The 14,747-nt window shown below is 37.9% G+C and overlaps 1 protein-coding gene across 1 annotated transcript in view; it reads right to left on the bottom strand.

Annotated features, from left to right (window-relative positions):
* Window positions 1-8,163: 8,163 nt before the first annotated feature.
* SPIDR (scaffold protein involved in DNA repair) overlaps window positions 8,164-14,747 on the bottom strand; it is a 351,985-nt gene continuing 345,401 nt past the window's right edge. The window contains exons 10-12 of the mRNA XM_019628914.1: window positions 12,210-12,405; window positions 10,686-10,731; window positions 8,164-10,435 (exon numbers count right to left, since the gene is read on the bottom strand). Coding sequence (XP_019484459.1) covers window positions 10,338-10,435; window positions 10,686-10,731; window positions 12,210-12,405 — 340 coding nt within the window. The 3' untranslated portion in view covers window positions 8,164-10,337. The remainder of the gene's footprint in view (window positions 10,436-10,685; window positions 10,732-12,209; window positions 12,406-14,747) is intronic.

Below are 14,747 nucleotides of genomic sequence, written 5' to 3'. Positions count from 1 at the left end.
GAGATATAGATATGAAGATGAATCAAATGACATGGGTTGGGGCCGGCCGAGTGGAGCGTTGGTTAAGAGCTGGCTTGGGATGCCAGCTCTGAGCAGTAGGGCCCCGGTTCGGATCCCACATGGGGGCCAGTGACACTGCCCTCTACAGCTAAGATGGTGAACAACAGCTCGACCTGTAGCTGGGCTGCCATGAGTCGCCGGCGACGGCGTAGGCTGCAGCCCCTGCTGCAGTGGGCTGCCATGAGCTACCGTGTGTGGTAGGCAGCCACCGTGAGTGGCCGGCAGCCAATGTGAGCTGCCAAGAGCCATTGTGAGCGGCCGTCCAGAGGCCGGCGACAGATCTGCCTCATCTGGGAAGAATGCAATGATAATACCAACATGGGCCAGTGAAGCGACGTCCGCCACAACTAGACTGAAGAACAGAAGGACAGCAACTTGTCTGTTCTCCTTCCCCCGATTCCCCAGCGCTGTTCTCCTCCCCCAATTCCCCAATAAAATCTTTAAAAAAAAATGACATGGGTTGGAAATATAGAGAGTATTTAAGAACATGAACATATTGCTTTCAAAATAAATTATCTATAGCTCTGATTCTACTTCAAAACATTTAATATTTCAATGAGCTAGCTGTAACCTGATACTAGACTAATAAAATGATAAAAGATTAAAAAAGAGATAAAGGTTAGAAAAAAAGGATCCAGTTTTTGCCTTCTAGACAGGAGAAATGACACATGGGCACAATACTGTCAACCATCATAATGCCCCCCCTCCCCCCCAAAAAAGATAGAGTTAACTGATATATTTAGGGACATATATAGTGGCACAGTATTTGCAGAAGATGCAATAATAAACACTACTACTATTAGTACTACTACTAGTACACATAATCCTTACCTGCATGGAGTTCACAACCTTATAGTAAAGACTGACACATCTATAACTAAAATACAAATAGATATAATAGTTATAAAACAAATAGTGTTAAGTGTGCCTACTTAGGGTGAGGCATTTTATAAATGTTATCTCATTAAATCTCCAAAACAACCATCCAAGGTGATACTAATGGTACTAGCTTCATGGGGCTGTTGTGAAAATGAAAAGTTAAGATTGTCTGTCTATCTATCTATCTATCTATCTATCTATCTATCTATCTATCTATCATCTATTTATCATCTCCAATATAGCTAGTAGGTGAAAGAGCTCAGGATTCACACCCAGGCTTTTCTGCTTTCAAAATTTCTTTGTTTTATTTTACGACACTAAAGAAGAGACTAATTTCACAGGATAATCAGGAGAGATTTCACAGGGCAAGTGGCATGAGGCTGGGTAGAGAAGGATGGATTAGGACTCAAGATAAGAGAATGGAAGGAAACTGAGAAAAATGAGTTAGAAAATGAGCTACTGTGACAGGACCACAGCCTCAAATAACCACTTCTCCTCTGCCTTAAGATAATTAAACGAATTGCCAGGGCAATTAAGAAAAAAAAGAAATAAAGTACATCGTGATTGGAAATGAAGAAGTAAAACTATCTTTATTCAAAGATTACATGATTGTATATATGAAAAATTCTAAGGAATCCACTAAAAAAACTGTTAGCGCTAATAAGCAAGTTTAACAAGACTTCAGAATATAGGTCAATTTACAAAATCACTTGGATACCTATACATTAGCAATAAACAATCCGAAATGAAATTAAGGAAATAATTCCATTTATGATAGCACACAAAAAGCAAATACTTAGGTATAAATTTAACAAAAGAAGTACAAGACTTGTAGACTGAAAACTATAAAGCACTACTGAAAGAAATTAAAGATCTAATTAAATAAAAAGACATCCCATGCTTATAGATACGAAAACTAAACATTGCTAAGATGGCAATTCTCTTCAAATTGATCTACAGATTCAACACAATCCCTATAAAAAATCCAGTTGGTTTACTGCAAAATTGACAAGCTGATTCTATATTTATATGTAAATATAAACAACTCAAAATTCCCAACATAACCTTGAAAAATAAATTTAGAGGACTCTCACTTCCAGATTTCCAAATGTACTATAAAGTTATCAGACATACAGATCAATGCAAGAGAACTGAGAGTCCAGAAACAAACACATTTATGGTCAATTGATTTTTGACAAGGACGCCAAGAAAATCCCATAAAGAAAAATTGTCTTTTTAGCAAATAGTGCTGGGACAACTGGATATATATATATATATATATATATATATATATATATGCGCAAAAGAATTAAGTTGGGCCCCTGCCTTACACCATATACAAATATTAACTCAAATGGGTCATAGACCTAAATGTAAGTGTAAAATCTACAAAACTCTTAGAAGAAAACATAGGAGTAAACCTTCATAAAGTTGGATTAGGCAACAGTTACTTAGATGTGGCAGCAAAACACCAAAAGCATAAGTGACCAAAAAAAGAAAAGATAAACTGGACATCAAAATTATAAACTTTTGTGTTTCAAAGGATACTACTGAAAAAGTGAAAAAAAAAGAAAGATTAAAGAACAGGAAAAAATATTTGCGAATCACATTGGTTAGGATGTGGAGAAATCGGAGCTCTTAAACATTGCAGGTGAGAATGTTCAATGGTGCAATTTCTTTGGAAAACAGTTTAATTTCTCAAATAATTAAACGTACAGCTACCATTACCCAGCAATTACTCAGCAATTCCACTCATAGATATATACTCGAGAACTGAGGACATACATCCACAGAAAAGCTTATACATAGATGTTCACAGCAGCACTATTTATATCAGTCAAAAGTAGAATCTGGGCCAGCCGAGTGTCTCGTCGGTTAAGAGTTGCCTTCGGATAGCGAACTCTGAGCAGCAGGGCCACTGGTTTGGATCCCACATGGCCAATGACGCTGCAGTCTCTACAGCTAAGATGGCGAACAACAGCTCGACCAGGAGCTGGGCTGCTGTGAGTCGCCAGCGATGGCGTAGGCTGCAGTGGGCTGATGTAAGCTACCATGTGTGGCAGGCAGCTGGTGTGAGTGGCCGGCAGCCAGCATGAGCTGCGGTGAGCCACCATGAGCAGCTGTCCAATGGCCGGTGACTGATCTGCCTCGCCCGGGAAGAGCGCAATGATGGTGCCAACTTGGGTCAGTGAAGCAACGTCCTCCACAACTAGACTGAAGAACCAAACGACAGCAACTTGTCTGTTCCCCTTCCCCAATTCCCCAGCACTGTTCCGATCCCCCCAATTCCCCAATTAAAAAAATAAAAGATGCCCTGTTGTCATATTTTTTACATCACAATAAATATATTCAAATAATTGAAAAAGAGTAATTCTAACTTCTTTACAACATGAAGAAGAAAAGAAACTTCAAAAATAAAGTATGAGTAACAATAATGATCCGAGGAAAATGTGATGCTAAGTAGGTTCATCAATAAACCCATTCCACAGACTCTGGTTGCATGTGGTGGTATATAAAGGAAGAGCAGGGGAAATGGTCCTATGTACTGTTGAGGAGAAGGAGTTGTAGTTTTCCTTTTAGGCTCTAACATCATTGACACATATGTACCACTGTTCTGGAGAAGGAATGCCATGCCACTCCATGTCTGTACACAGAACAGGAGATGTGAGTCCAGTATATCATTCGATCATTTAATTGAAGGAAAAGTTTAAGTTTAAAGCAGGAAGAAGGGCTGCATACATCCAGGGAGACCAGGCTGGTGAGCACAGAGCTGGGGAATCAATGTATCACACTGCTGATGGCTTTCTTTTCAAAAGGAATCTAGCAAGCTTAATACAATAGTCTTTCTCTACTGTCCCAACACAACAAAGGTGAATAATCATCACAAAGAACTCTAATTATCATATTCACTATCTACTAGTTCATGTTCCTCATTCTGCTTTAATACTGGGCCATTTTCAACATCAGGAGTCTGGGATGTCTTCAATGCTTTCCAGGGGTTGGCAAACTGCGGTTCTTTGGGTATGTTCTGTCTCAAAAGTTTGCCGACCCGTGGAAGAGCCAATCCTGTCCCTCACAACAATTTAAAAATTATTTGAGAGCTATAAATATATTTTTACATAATTACCATTATGTGACTAATATCTTTTAAAAATTTTATAAATGAAACTAGGATAGTTTTATTTTCATTTTCAATTTTACTTCAAAGCCTGCGGCTCGCAAGCCGCAGTTTCCTGACCCCTGGCAGCTCTTCCATTTCAAAAGTTTGCAGACCCCTGCTCCAGACAAAGATAAAAATCGTATGCCAGCCATAATTACCAGTAGCATCCAATACTGGACCCAGGATTATGGTAGTTTTTTGCAACATGTTAATTACAGAGGAACTTCTATACCTGCGTCATTTAGAAGGCAGTGGTCATATTTCACATGTGAATTTACATAAATGTTTGTTTTCTAAAGTAAATGAGCATCAACTCCTTGTTGATAAGTGAGATGAGGGCCCAACATGAATCAAACTTCCTCCACAACCAGACAATTAAACTCAATACTAACACAGAATGCTGATTTGTAATTTGATGACTTTTTTTTTTGCTTATTTTAGGTTTCTAATTAATGTAACAATGTTGTTTATCAGTATTTTACAATTTGTAAGTATTCGTGCTTGCTTGCTTAGAGCTAGTAAGCCACCCTCTATTGAGTGCTTATTATATGGGAAGCATCATGCTAAACTCTACATACATAGTAATCTCATTTAATCCTCACATGTATTATGGGAAGAATTATAATTTCAATTTTGTAAATAAAGAAATATAATTTGCCCCAAGTTTCCCTGCTAAGTGGTGAAGTCAGCATGTGAACCCAGACCAGTCTGACAACCTGCTCTTTCAATTAGCAGCCTACCTCAGCGCATTTTTAAAAGAAAAATGTCTCTTGGAAACAAGAGACAGAAATGCCCTCACTGTAGTTCTGTTTAACGTTGGACATTCTCTTTCCCTTATGTATCAACAAAACATTTGCTATCAAAACCCATCCCTCCTGCCTGCTTCCCATTCATTCTTCAGCTCCTTGTGAGCTAGCTTCCACCCTCACCATTCCCCTGCATCTTCTGTTTGTAAAGTTACTGAGGAACTCCTCAGCAATCCACTGCACGTTTTCAGTCCTCATTTTATTGGGCTTCTTTGCAGCATTATACGTAGCTGCCCACTCCCACACGTGGAAAGTCCCCTATCCTGAGTGCCTACCACAATGCACTTGGGTTTTCCTCTTGTATCACTAGCCCTTCCTCTTTAGTCTGCTTGGATGGCCCCTGAATCTTCTACCTGTTCTCCAATGCTAGAGGACCTTAGAGCTCAATGCTAGCATTTCTTCTACTGTTTGTGTCTACTAGTTCCCTAATGTGATCTTGTGCATTGCCCTGGCTTTAGATAGTTACTAGCTGTGACAGAACACCTCTGGAAGAGGGTAGAGAGAAGAGGAGTAGGAGATACTATGACAAGGAGAGCTGAGGGCATCTGCCTTTTACTGCATGCCTTCTAGTGCCTTTGGAGATTAGCATTATGGACAAATATAACCCATTCAAGTTAGCAAATAAAATGAAAGTATATACAAATATACACATTGACCAGTTGTAGGCCGAAAACTCCCCAAATCCTTCTCTGAATTTGAGATTTGGATAGCCAACTCTTTCATCTGACATGTCTTCTTAGATGTCTCATAGGAGTTTCAAACTAAACAGCCCCAAACTTAATTCTCAAGCTTCCCTCCAATCCTGTTCTCATTCCAGTTTTTTTCATCTCAGTAAAGGGCCCTTTATTCTACCAAATAATGAAACTGAGGTTTATTCTTAATATTTCCTTCTACTTTACCCTCCCACACACTCAGTCTATTACCAAGTCATCACACACATCTAGAACATGAACCCTTTTCTCTATTTCCCTGTGTCACCTGAGCCTCAGGAGCCTGGACTGACTTAGATGACGTCCATAGCCTCTTCCTGGGTTGCTCTGCTTCCACTAGGACCCTGCTCCATGCTCCCCCTCTTCCCAAACCATTTTACATCCTACATTTTACAGCTAAAGCTGTCTTTCAAACAGGTAAACCTTGTTTTGGGTCAGTGGGCAACCACGGCAAACACTACAGTCCCCTCATGTGGCGTATGAGACTGTGGCAGGCCTGCCTCTTTGGGCTCTCCTGCTGGCCTATGCATCCTGGACACAATGGCTTCCCCCTCCTGTCTAGGAGCTTTGAGAGGTAATCTTTCTTTTGCATGTAATCCTCTTTCATCTGCTTTTTACCTAACATCCACTTACTTATTTTTCAAGTGTCATTTAAAATAGTACTGCCTTAGAACACCCATCCTTGAATCCTCTAAACTGAATTCTGTCCCTTTTCCATTGGTCTCTCTCATGATTTTCTACTTTTTCTTACCAGAGCATTTATCACAACTTATAATTGTAAACATACTTGTTTTTTATTATTTTGTGTGGGACTCCATGAGTGGCAAGAACAATGTCTGGTTTTATTAACCACTACACACCCAGAACCTTGCCCAGGGCAATGGTGGGTGTTTTTTCTTATTCAAAAGTTGGAAAAAAATATAAGAGACTAAAAGAAGAGTCAAAAGATAAAATGAGACTAAAACATCAAGGTATAGAAAAAGGAAAATGTGCTTCCTGAGTTTAGCCCAATGAATTTCTATGAAACTACAATGCAAGGTAACTATTAAACTGTTAAACTGGAAGGTTCTGTCCTTCAGCTTTGTGTCCAAATGCATGACTATTGAGCAAGTTCTGTGTTCTCAAAAAAGATGAACTCTCCCATTATAAATATTTCTTAGTGACTGGCAAGAAAGATCATGCATCTCTAAGGGATAAAATTAAATTATTTGTCTCTAAGTTAAATATCTTAAGGATAAAGGAACTGAATGTTTCAGAAAGGGAGAAGAAAGGCAATGTTCAATGGCAATCACCATGGGCCGGGAGCAAGGTAATATGGTCTACATTCTGCTCTGCCATAAGGTAGGAGCTCACTGGAGTATTCACTTACCTTTTTTTGTCTCAGTTTCCTCCATTATACATTATCTTCAAGACCAGTGTTCCCTTTCTGCTAAAAAAGCCTATGGTTTTATTAGTCATGCATTTATTTAATATCCATTCAATATAGAGTGGATCTAGCTAAAGGTGTTTTTGGGCTCTGAATAGACCACCTAGCTTAATGGTTAGGGAGTGTCTTCTAGATTGGTTTTTTGTTACCTCTGATTTTAGTGATTTATAAAACTAAAAAGTTTGTGTTGGTTACTCTGACTTATAACACCTTGAAAAACCTAATAGAAATGTTTTCTTTAACAGCTTGAATTAAAGGATGTCATCTAGAAGAACAATGGACAGGAGACTCTTACATATTATATTTCTGAAATCTAAAGTGTATTTTTGATAATGTTTCATAGTTTAGAGGACATGGGCCTTTTGACTGATTTTATCTGACTTTGTTCAAGACCAGCTGGCTTCAAATAAATTTCCTTTACTTTCAAAGCTGGCAAAAATTGGGCTGTCTGCCATCAGAAGATAAGCTCTTACTGATCTCAGAAAAGTGATATTCCTAGAACACTGGGAATAGACTGAGATTGACACCTACGATCAAGGTGCTAAATAAAGTGTTTCATCAGGAATCAACTGACCATTTGTGGCAAACTGTGGCAAAGTTTATACTGTATCTTCTGATATGGTTAATTTTTGGTACTTTATAGAAAACACGTAGTGATCAAAATTGTATTTCAGTTTACTGATAGTTAGAAAGATATTTGGGGTAAAGCAGATTATGACAAGAGAGAAGACCTAATACTGCCTTCAGTAGTAAGGGGTCATTGTGCAATTTCCCTTCTGTATCTGCTGCACTTATGCCTCTGGACAAGAATAACTCAAATGTGTTGCACACTGGGTCATTCAAATTTATCTATGGTCAATAAGTTATGGGTAGAAACTGCAAGCAGAAAAGAAAGGGATCTTCTAAGCTGTATACGTAAGTCTTCTAATAATGTTTTCTCTTATATACACATTACATGTGTATGTATAGAAAAGTCTACATTAGAATATATAGTGTTACATGATTCTCCAAGGCAGATACTTTATTGTTTTTCTTTACATACACATTAGCAAAGAATTAGTAGAGGGTTAAGTATAATTTTACTTATATATTAATTTGATTTGTAAACTGGAGAGCCTGATTATTAAGCAAATGAATCCAGAAAATATTAATAATCAGTTACACAATAAGACATTTTTGTACCCAAAAGACATTTCGGAAGACTTGTCCTCAAACCCAATGCTAAATGCATGGCCCTTTGTCCAAAAATTTATTTTTCTACACAGTCCAATTAATTCTCCCCATGGCTGGGCACTTTTACTTCTTCCACTGCCCCAGGATTACTTGACTCCTGAGTCAGCCTTAATCTAAACACAGCTTGGTTCTAACTCATTTTTTTCCCTTTTTGGCATCAATACTCTCTACAAACCTGTCATTTTGGAATTCTATATCTCATTATATTTTTATTTTTGTCCACCCATGTAACTGTCAGCAAGTAAGAACCTCTCTGAGGCTCAGTTTCCTCATCTGTGAAATGGGACTTTAGCCTCAGCATTGTACAATCTCATGTGCACTACAAGAAACAAACTACACACAATGCATTTCATTATATCTGAATAAATGAATGTTGTTTTCTTGCTTTTGAGGTTTATGACTGGCCTTCCTTCAATCCACCACAAGCATAGTCTCATTTGATATGTCTTAGTATGTATTTTAAGGTACAAATCCAAAGCATTCATAATACTAACCACTGGCAGCAATTTTCTAGACTTCAGCTTCCAATTTCTTCTCTTTGTTCAACAAGTAAAACAAGTGCCACTGAAGAAGCTGGAGGGACAACCTTCAAAGTGCATGTTGTGATTACTCAGAAGGAAGCAACCTTATGCCAGTTTCATTTTGCCTTCTCCTGATTGTGACTCAGTCCCCACTGTCCCCATCTCCTCAGAGTCTGTGTGCTGGGCTGGGAAAGCTTTACCAAGATACTTATTGCCTAGTTATTCAGTATTCCCTTCTCCAAAACCTAACACTGTAAACATACCATAAAAAAAGCAAAGCAAAATGAAACTTTTGTCTAAACTGTAGCTGTCCCAGTTTATTCTGTTTAGATTTACCATAGATTTAAGTCAAAGAGTACAAGCCTGGTCTAGAGCACAAGTCATGGTAAAAACCTTAAAACTGATATAATGGATTTTATACACATACACATTCCAAACAAAATAAAACAATTCTATAATCCAAAAGAAATATTCTCTAACTCTACACCTAAAGGAGACTTTTTGAAATCCAGAGCACTTTCAAATCAAGTGCCATCCACTTGAAGATTTATAATTAACCCAGAATTGTTGCCTATTGCTCCTTCTGAATAGCATCAGAAGGCACCATTAAAACAGAATGATTGTTAATTATTAATACAGTATGTATTTTCTTATTAAGAGTAGATAGAAAAAATTATTGATAAACCAACACCTTTTTTTTAATTTCTATTCTGTTGTAAATCCATATTACAGCCTTGAGGGCAACTTAACACAGAAAGCAAGACAAACTCCAATGGTTATGCCAAGGCTCTGACAGAAATAAATAAACAAACTTTTAAGTCAACAATGTGTCTACAGCTATTTGAAAAAACGAAATCGGGAAGGGCCTAATTCTGAGAAGAAAAGAAGACATCGCCCCCACAGTTCATATGAGCAAAGTACGCTGAATCATGTGTTTGGCCCTGGTTCATGTATCTATCTAGCTGTACTGTCCAACAAGGTAGCCATTAGCTAGATGGGGCTACTTAAAATAAGTTAATAAAAATTAAATAAAATTTAGTTCTTCAGTCTCACTAGCCATATTTCAAGTGCTCAATAACCATATGTATTCAGTGGCTACATTCTTGGATAGTGCAGATATACGACATTCACATCATTGCAGAAAGTTCTATCAGGTAGCACTGATGTAGATTAAGACAGCACTCTGTGAAAGGCTTATTTACAGATTTACTAATTGCCATTTACTTAAGAGATATAAAACTTGACAGTGATCTTTTTAGGTGTGGTAAGCACATGTCTTGGCTTTTTTACAACAATACCAATATTTCTTATGTTTGTGTTATTTGTAATAACGTGAATCAGTAAGGTAAAAGTAAGTGCAACAAAGTAAATTATTTTAAAAGTCCTTAAATTAAATTAAGGACTTTTTCTATAAATACACAGGTAGACTCCTTTGTCACACCATGATCCCAAATTTTAATGCAAGAAAGAAACAAACAAAAACAACCCATGTATATGGGGAATGCAGCCAAGAAATTGCTCCCAGAAGAGCCTCTGCTTTCTTTAAGTGACTCTGGGTACCCATGCCTGTGTCTTGTCACTCACCAAACTCAGGTGGGTCTGAGCTGGGTGGAGCAGCTGAGCCTCTTCCTGGCTGACACCTACAGGGAAGAGAGTATACTCTGCACCACCACTGGGACTCCCAACTCCCAACCATGTGGCAGCTCTTTGGCTTTCTATTGCATCTAGGAGAGAATCCTTCAGAGGAGCTTGGGCTGAGGAGTGTTGTTTTGCTGCTTCATGTCTGTGGGTCCAGTTTGTTCCCATGGTGGTAAGACCACTACACATAAACTGGCCAAGTCACACAAAGGGTAAAGTTTCAGTTTGACTCATGATGGCACACTTACATACCAAATAATGACATTCTTAGGGAATCCTCTGATGGAAATGCAGAACACTAAAAGAAAAAGAAAACATAATATAAATTTAAAAAACATAAATCTAAAACAAACAAACCTATGGCAAGGAACTCTATGTCTGCCAGGTAACCAATGCTGCTGAGGAGGGCAAGGTGAGCAAGAGTAACATGGAAACGGCAAAGAGTGTTTCCTCTCAATGAAAGCACAGACCATCTTGGGATTTTGAAAACATGTAGACATTCCTGCTATTAAAATACCTCATGGTAATTTAGAAAATTTTTCTTTTATGAGGTTTGCCCAGCAGGATAAACTAAAAAACAAAACAGAAGAATGACTAGGGTTTAATAAAACTAAATCATATTATTTAGTGCATGTTATGTGCAATCTATTAGGCTAGGCACTTTACAAGCTCATGTAGTTTCCCACAAACCTTTAAAATAATATTAAATATCATAATTAGAAAACAACACTTCTAGAGTACTTCCTACATTCCAGGTACTTTTCTTTACATATTGTGCTTATGTAACAAATGTATTTAACCTTACAACAAACCAAGGAGGTAGATTATATCATTATCACCATTTATAGATAAGAATACTGAGACACAGAGAAGTTAAATATTTTGCCCAAGGTCACTTAGAAGAAGGTGGCTGAGGCAGTACTGAACCAGAACACCTGGTTCCAAAGCACATACTTTTAACTACTGTTCTATACTGCAGCTTAATCATCAATATTGATGAAAACATATCTCATGAATTTAAAGCAATATTGTATTTTGTGCCATATTTTAAATCTGGTACAATTAAATTGATTAGAGAGCCACCATTTTTTGCATAATTCTCTTCAGACAGTTGTTTTGAAAGGGAGAATCCGCTTGATTACACATATACAAAACAGGAAGGAAGTTTGTCTACTTTCAATCTTTCTTATTTTTCCTAACACTATCTGTCAGTTTCAGCATTCCATTCAGTGCTGATTCAGGTAAGTTGGTGACTCTGAGGGAAGTGCACTGGGAGCCACATACCTTGGACTGGTCCTAGGAGTGTCCTTCATGCCCACTGCAAATGGAGTTTAGTGGTTCCCTAAATTTATCTTGTCAGATGATCATGGCTTAGGGCCAATAAAATTCCAAAAAAACAATTTCCAGTTTATAATCTCAAGTTTATGCAGCTCTTTTTATCCCAAAGGAGACAGATATTGTGAAAAAAGACTTGATTCTTTTTTAATAAATGAGGGCTTAAACAAAAAACTTAGACAATTATAAGATGAGAGCAGAAAAAACTCAGATATTTCAATAAAGATTAATACATAATTAAAAAGATGAAATACTATAAAAAGACCACAAGTAAATACTGATCTGAACTATAATTTCTTTAAGTATAACAAGATGCACTAGCATATATATTTCCTGAATATCTAGAGGAAGACCAAGGGTAAACATCTTCACTTACACTAAAACCCTTTCAAATCCAATATTATTACAAAGCACAAAACATCTAAGCCAATGAGAGTTTACCTGGCTTTCAGGTGAATTATTTGTTAAACTTTCAAATCTGAACATCTGGGCCAAAGTGATGCTTCTTCTTGGAAGGGATGTGTTCCAATCGTGCACTTCATGTGTTGTTCTTGAATCTTCTTTGGCAACAACTTTTTCACAAAAATAAGTGTTCAGAATAACAGGGCAGCTTCCATTCGGGATAACAAGCATTTGCCTGGAAAAGAGAAAGATATACAACAGCTTATTTGCAAAGCTGGATTCCCCTCATGTTCTTGCTAAATCAGGAATACAAAACACAATGACTTGCCTACTATAGACAGATAAAACCTAGCCAGCCCACCGAGTGACAGCTGCCCTCACATGCTCAAAAGTGATTGTCAATGGATCTGATTTTACTTTTCCAGCGCAAGTCCTGTGTCAGGAGAAGGGATAATGAAAGAAGGCCACCCATCTATGCGCCTGGGGTTGAGCTCCCTCAGGTCCTCCTACTCTGTTAGATGATGGCCTTCGGAAGCTTCAGGGAGAAATGCAAGGAGTGAGCAAAGACTATCAACAGGCTCAAAGAAGTACCCTGACATTGAAATAAATGTTATTTACAAATAAAATCTTCAGACATTCTGACACTCTAATCTTTCAAATAACATGACATCAAATGCCCAAGGAATGCTTTCGAATGGACCATAGTCACCGAAATGCCTCACATTTAAGAAGAAAAGAAGTCTGGGAATATAACAGACGAATTCTCCTGCTTCCTGTCAGACATAAGGTTTCAGAAGACTCTAATACTCTTGCCTCAAAATCAGGTAGTGCTGCTTAACATTAAGAAAAAAGTTAGGACTTCCACTTCTGGAAAGATGGAGTAGACATACTTGCCCCTATTTCTTTTGTTAAGGACAACTAACACATCTGATATTATATATAAACTAAATATAAGAAGACACTGAAAGGTGGAGAGAAGAAGGCAGACCAGCAAGGACCTAGGGTTCTTGGAATCTAAGGAACAGCACAGTGATGAGTTCTTGGATTTTCTTTTTGCCTCTTATATCCCAGACTTGGAACTGAAGAACCTGGCAACCTGGAAGCAGTAATAGGTACAGATAAAAAAAGCCCCATATAAAACCTCATTCTCTTTAACCAAAGGACTAGGGATGGAGCAGCCTAGAGAGACAGAAAACTTTTAGAAAATAACTGCTCTACTTTAGGCAAACATCACATGGAAACTGTGACCCATCACCATGCACGCCAGCAAAGAGCAAGCGGGGAGCCCAGACTTCCACCTTCATCAGGTAGTAGTGAGGAGTCTCCATAGCCCAGTTAGGGTGGTGTGATAGAGAGCAGAATAGGGTGTTGGGACTCTCATCACTGCAGGCTTGTAATGAGCCCCTCCCCCCCACACATATATACATAGAGACAGTGGAGACCACTTGGGGCCCTGGACTTTCACCCCCACCTAACATTAGTAACCAAACATCCCTACTCACCACTCTGGCATAGAATCAGAACAGGTGTAGCAGAGAGCCCGGACTTTTACCACTACCCAGCGTTACTGAGGCCACCTTTTGCTCCACCCACTACCTTCTTCCAGTGTTGTCAGTGGAAGCCACATGGGGAACAGTAACAAAGCACACCTGGCCCTCCCAGCCAGGGTGATGTCAGTGGAAGCCTCGCAGGAAGCTGAAACTCACATATGTCCAGCAGTAAAAAAGGAGTCATTTCCCTCTTAGGTATCAATGGAGGACAAGTGGGGTATCTGAACTTCTACCTCCACCTGGCAGTAACAGGCCCTCCATTTCTCTGAGAACAGTGTCACAAAGACACCAAAAATACGTTTAAATAAAATTCATAAGTTCATACAATAATATCCAAAATACACAGATTGCCAGATGACACAGATGCTAGAATTATCTGACAAAGATTCTAAAGCAGCCATTATAAATATTCTTCAATGAAAATTACAAATGCACACAAGACAAAAAATTAGAAAGAAATATAAAGTCTTAGCAAAGAAATATTTTTTAAATGGAAATTGCAGAACTAAGAAATACTATCATAAAAATAAAAAACTCAATGAATGGGTTCAACAGCAGAATGGAGGGGGACAGAGAAAAGAATTAGTGAACCTGAAGATAAAATAATAGAAATTAACCAACATGAACAACAAAGAAAACAGACTGAATAAACAATGAACAGAACCTCAAGATCTGTGGAAAGAAAAATGAAAAAAAAAATTGGCAAACGCAATAGGCTTTCTTACTCTTTTGAGTTTTCAAATTTTATTTGGATTGAAGCAAAGTTATAATACTGTGTAATATGGTTCTAAATGTATGCACAGGAAATATTTAAGACAATCATATTATAAATGAGGAGAGGAAAGGGATATAAGGAGAGAACAAAAAATAAAAAATATAAAGGTGGACTTAAATCCTAACATATCAATAATGATTAAGTGTAAATGGTCAAAATAAACCAAAAAAAAAGACAGAGATTAGCAGAGTGGATTATATAACAGAATCTATCTACATGCTGTCTAAAAAAATTCACTTCAAATATAAAGAT

This window comes from Hipposideros armiger, unplaced genomic scaffold (assembly GCF_001890085.2).
Source record: "Hipposideros armiger isolate ML-2016 unplaced genomic scaffold, ASM189008v1 scaffold_816, whole genome shotgun sequence".
In the NCBI taxonomy this organism is placed as follows: domain Eukaryota; kingdom Metazoa; phylum Chordata; class Mammalia; order Chiroptera; family Hipposideridae; genus Hipposideros; species Hipposideros armiger.
This window is presented reverse-complemented; position numbering and strand designations above follow the sequence as displayed.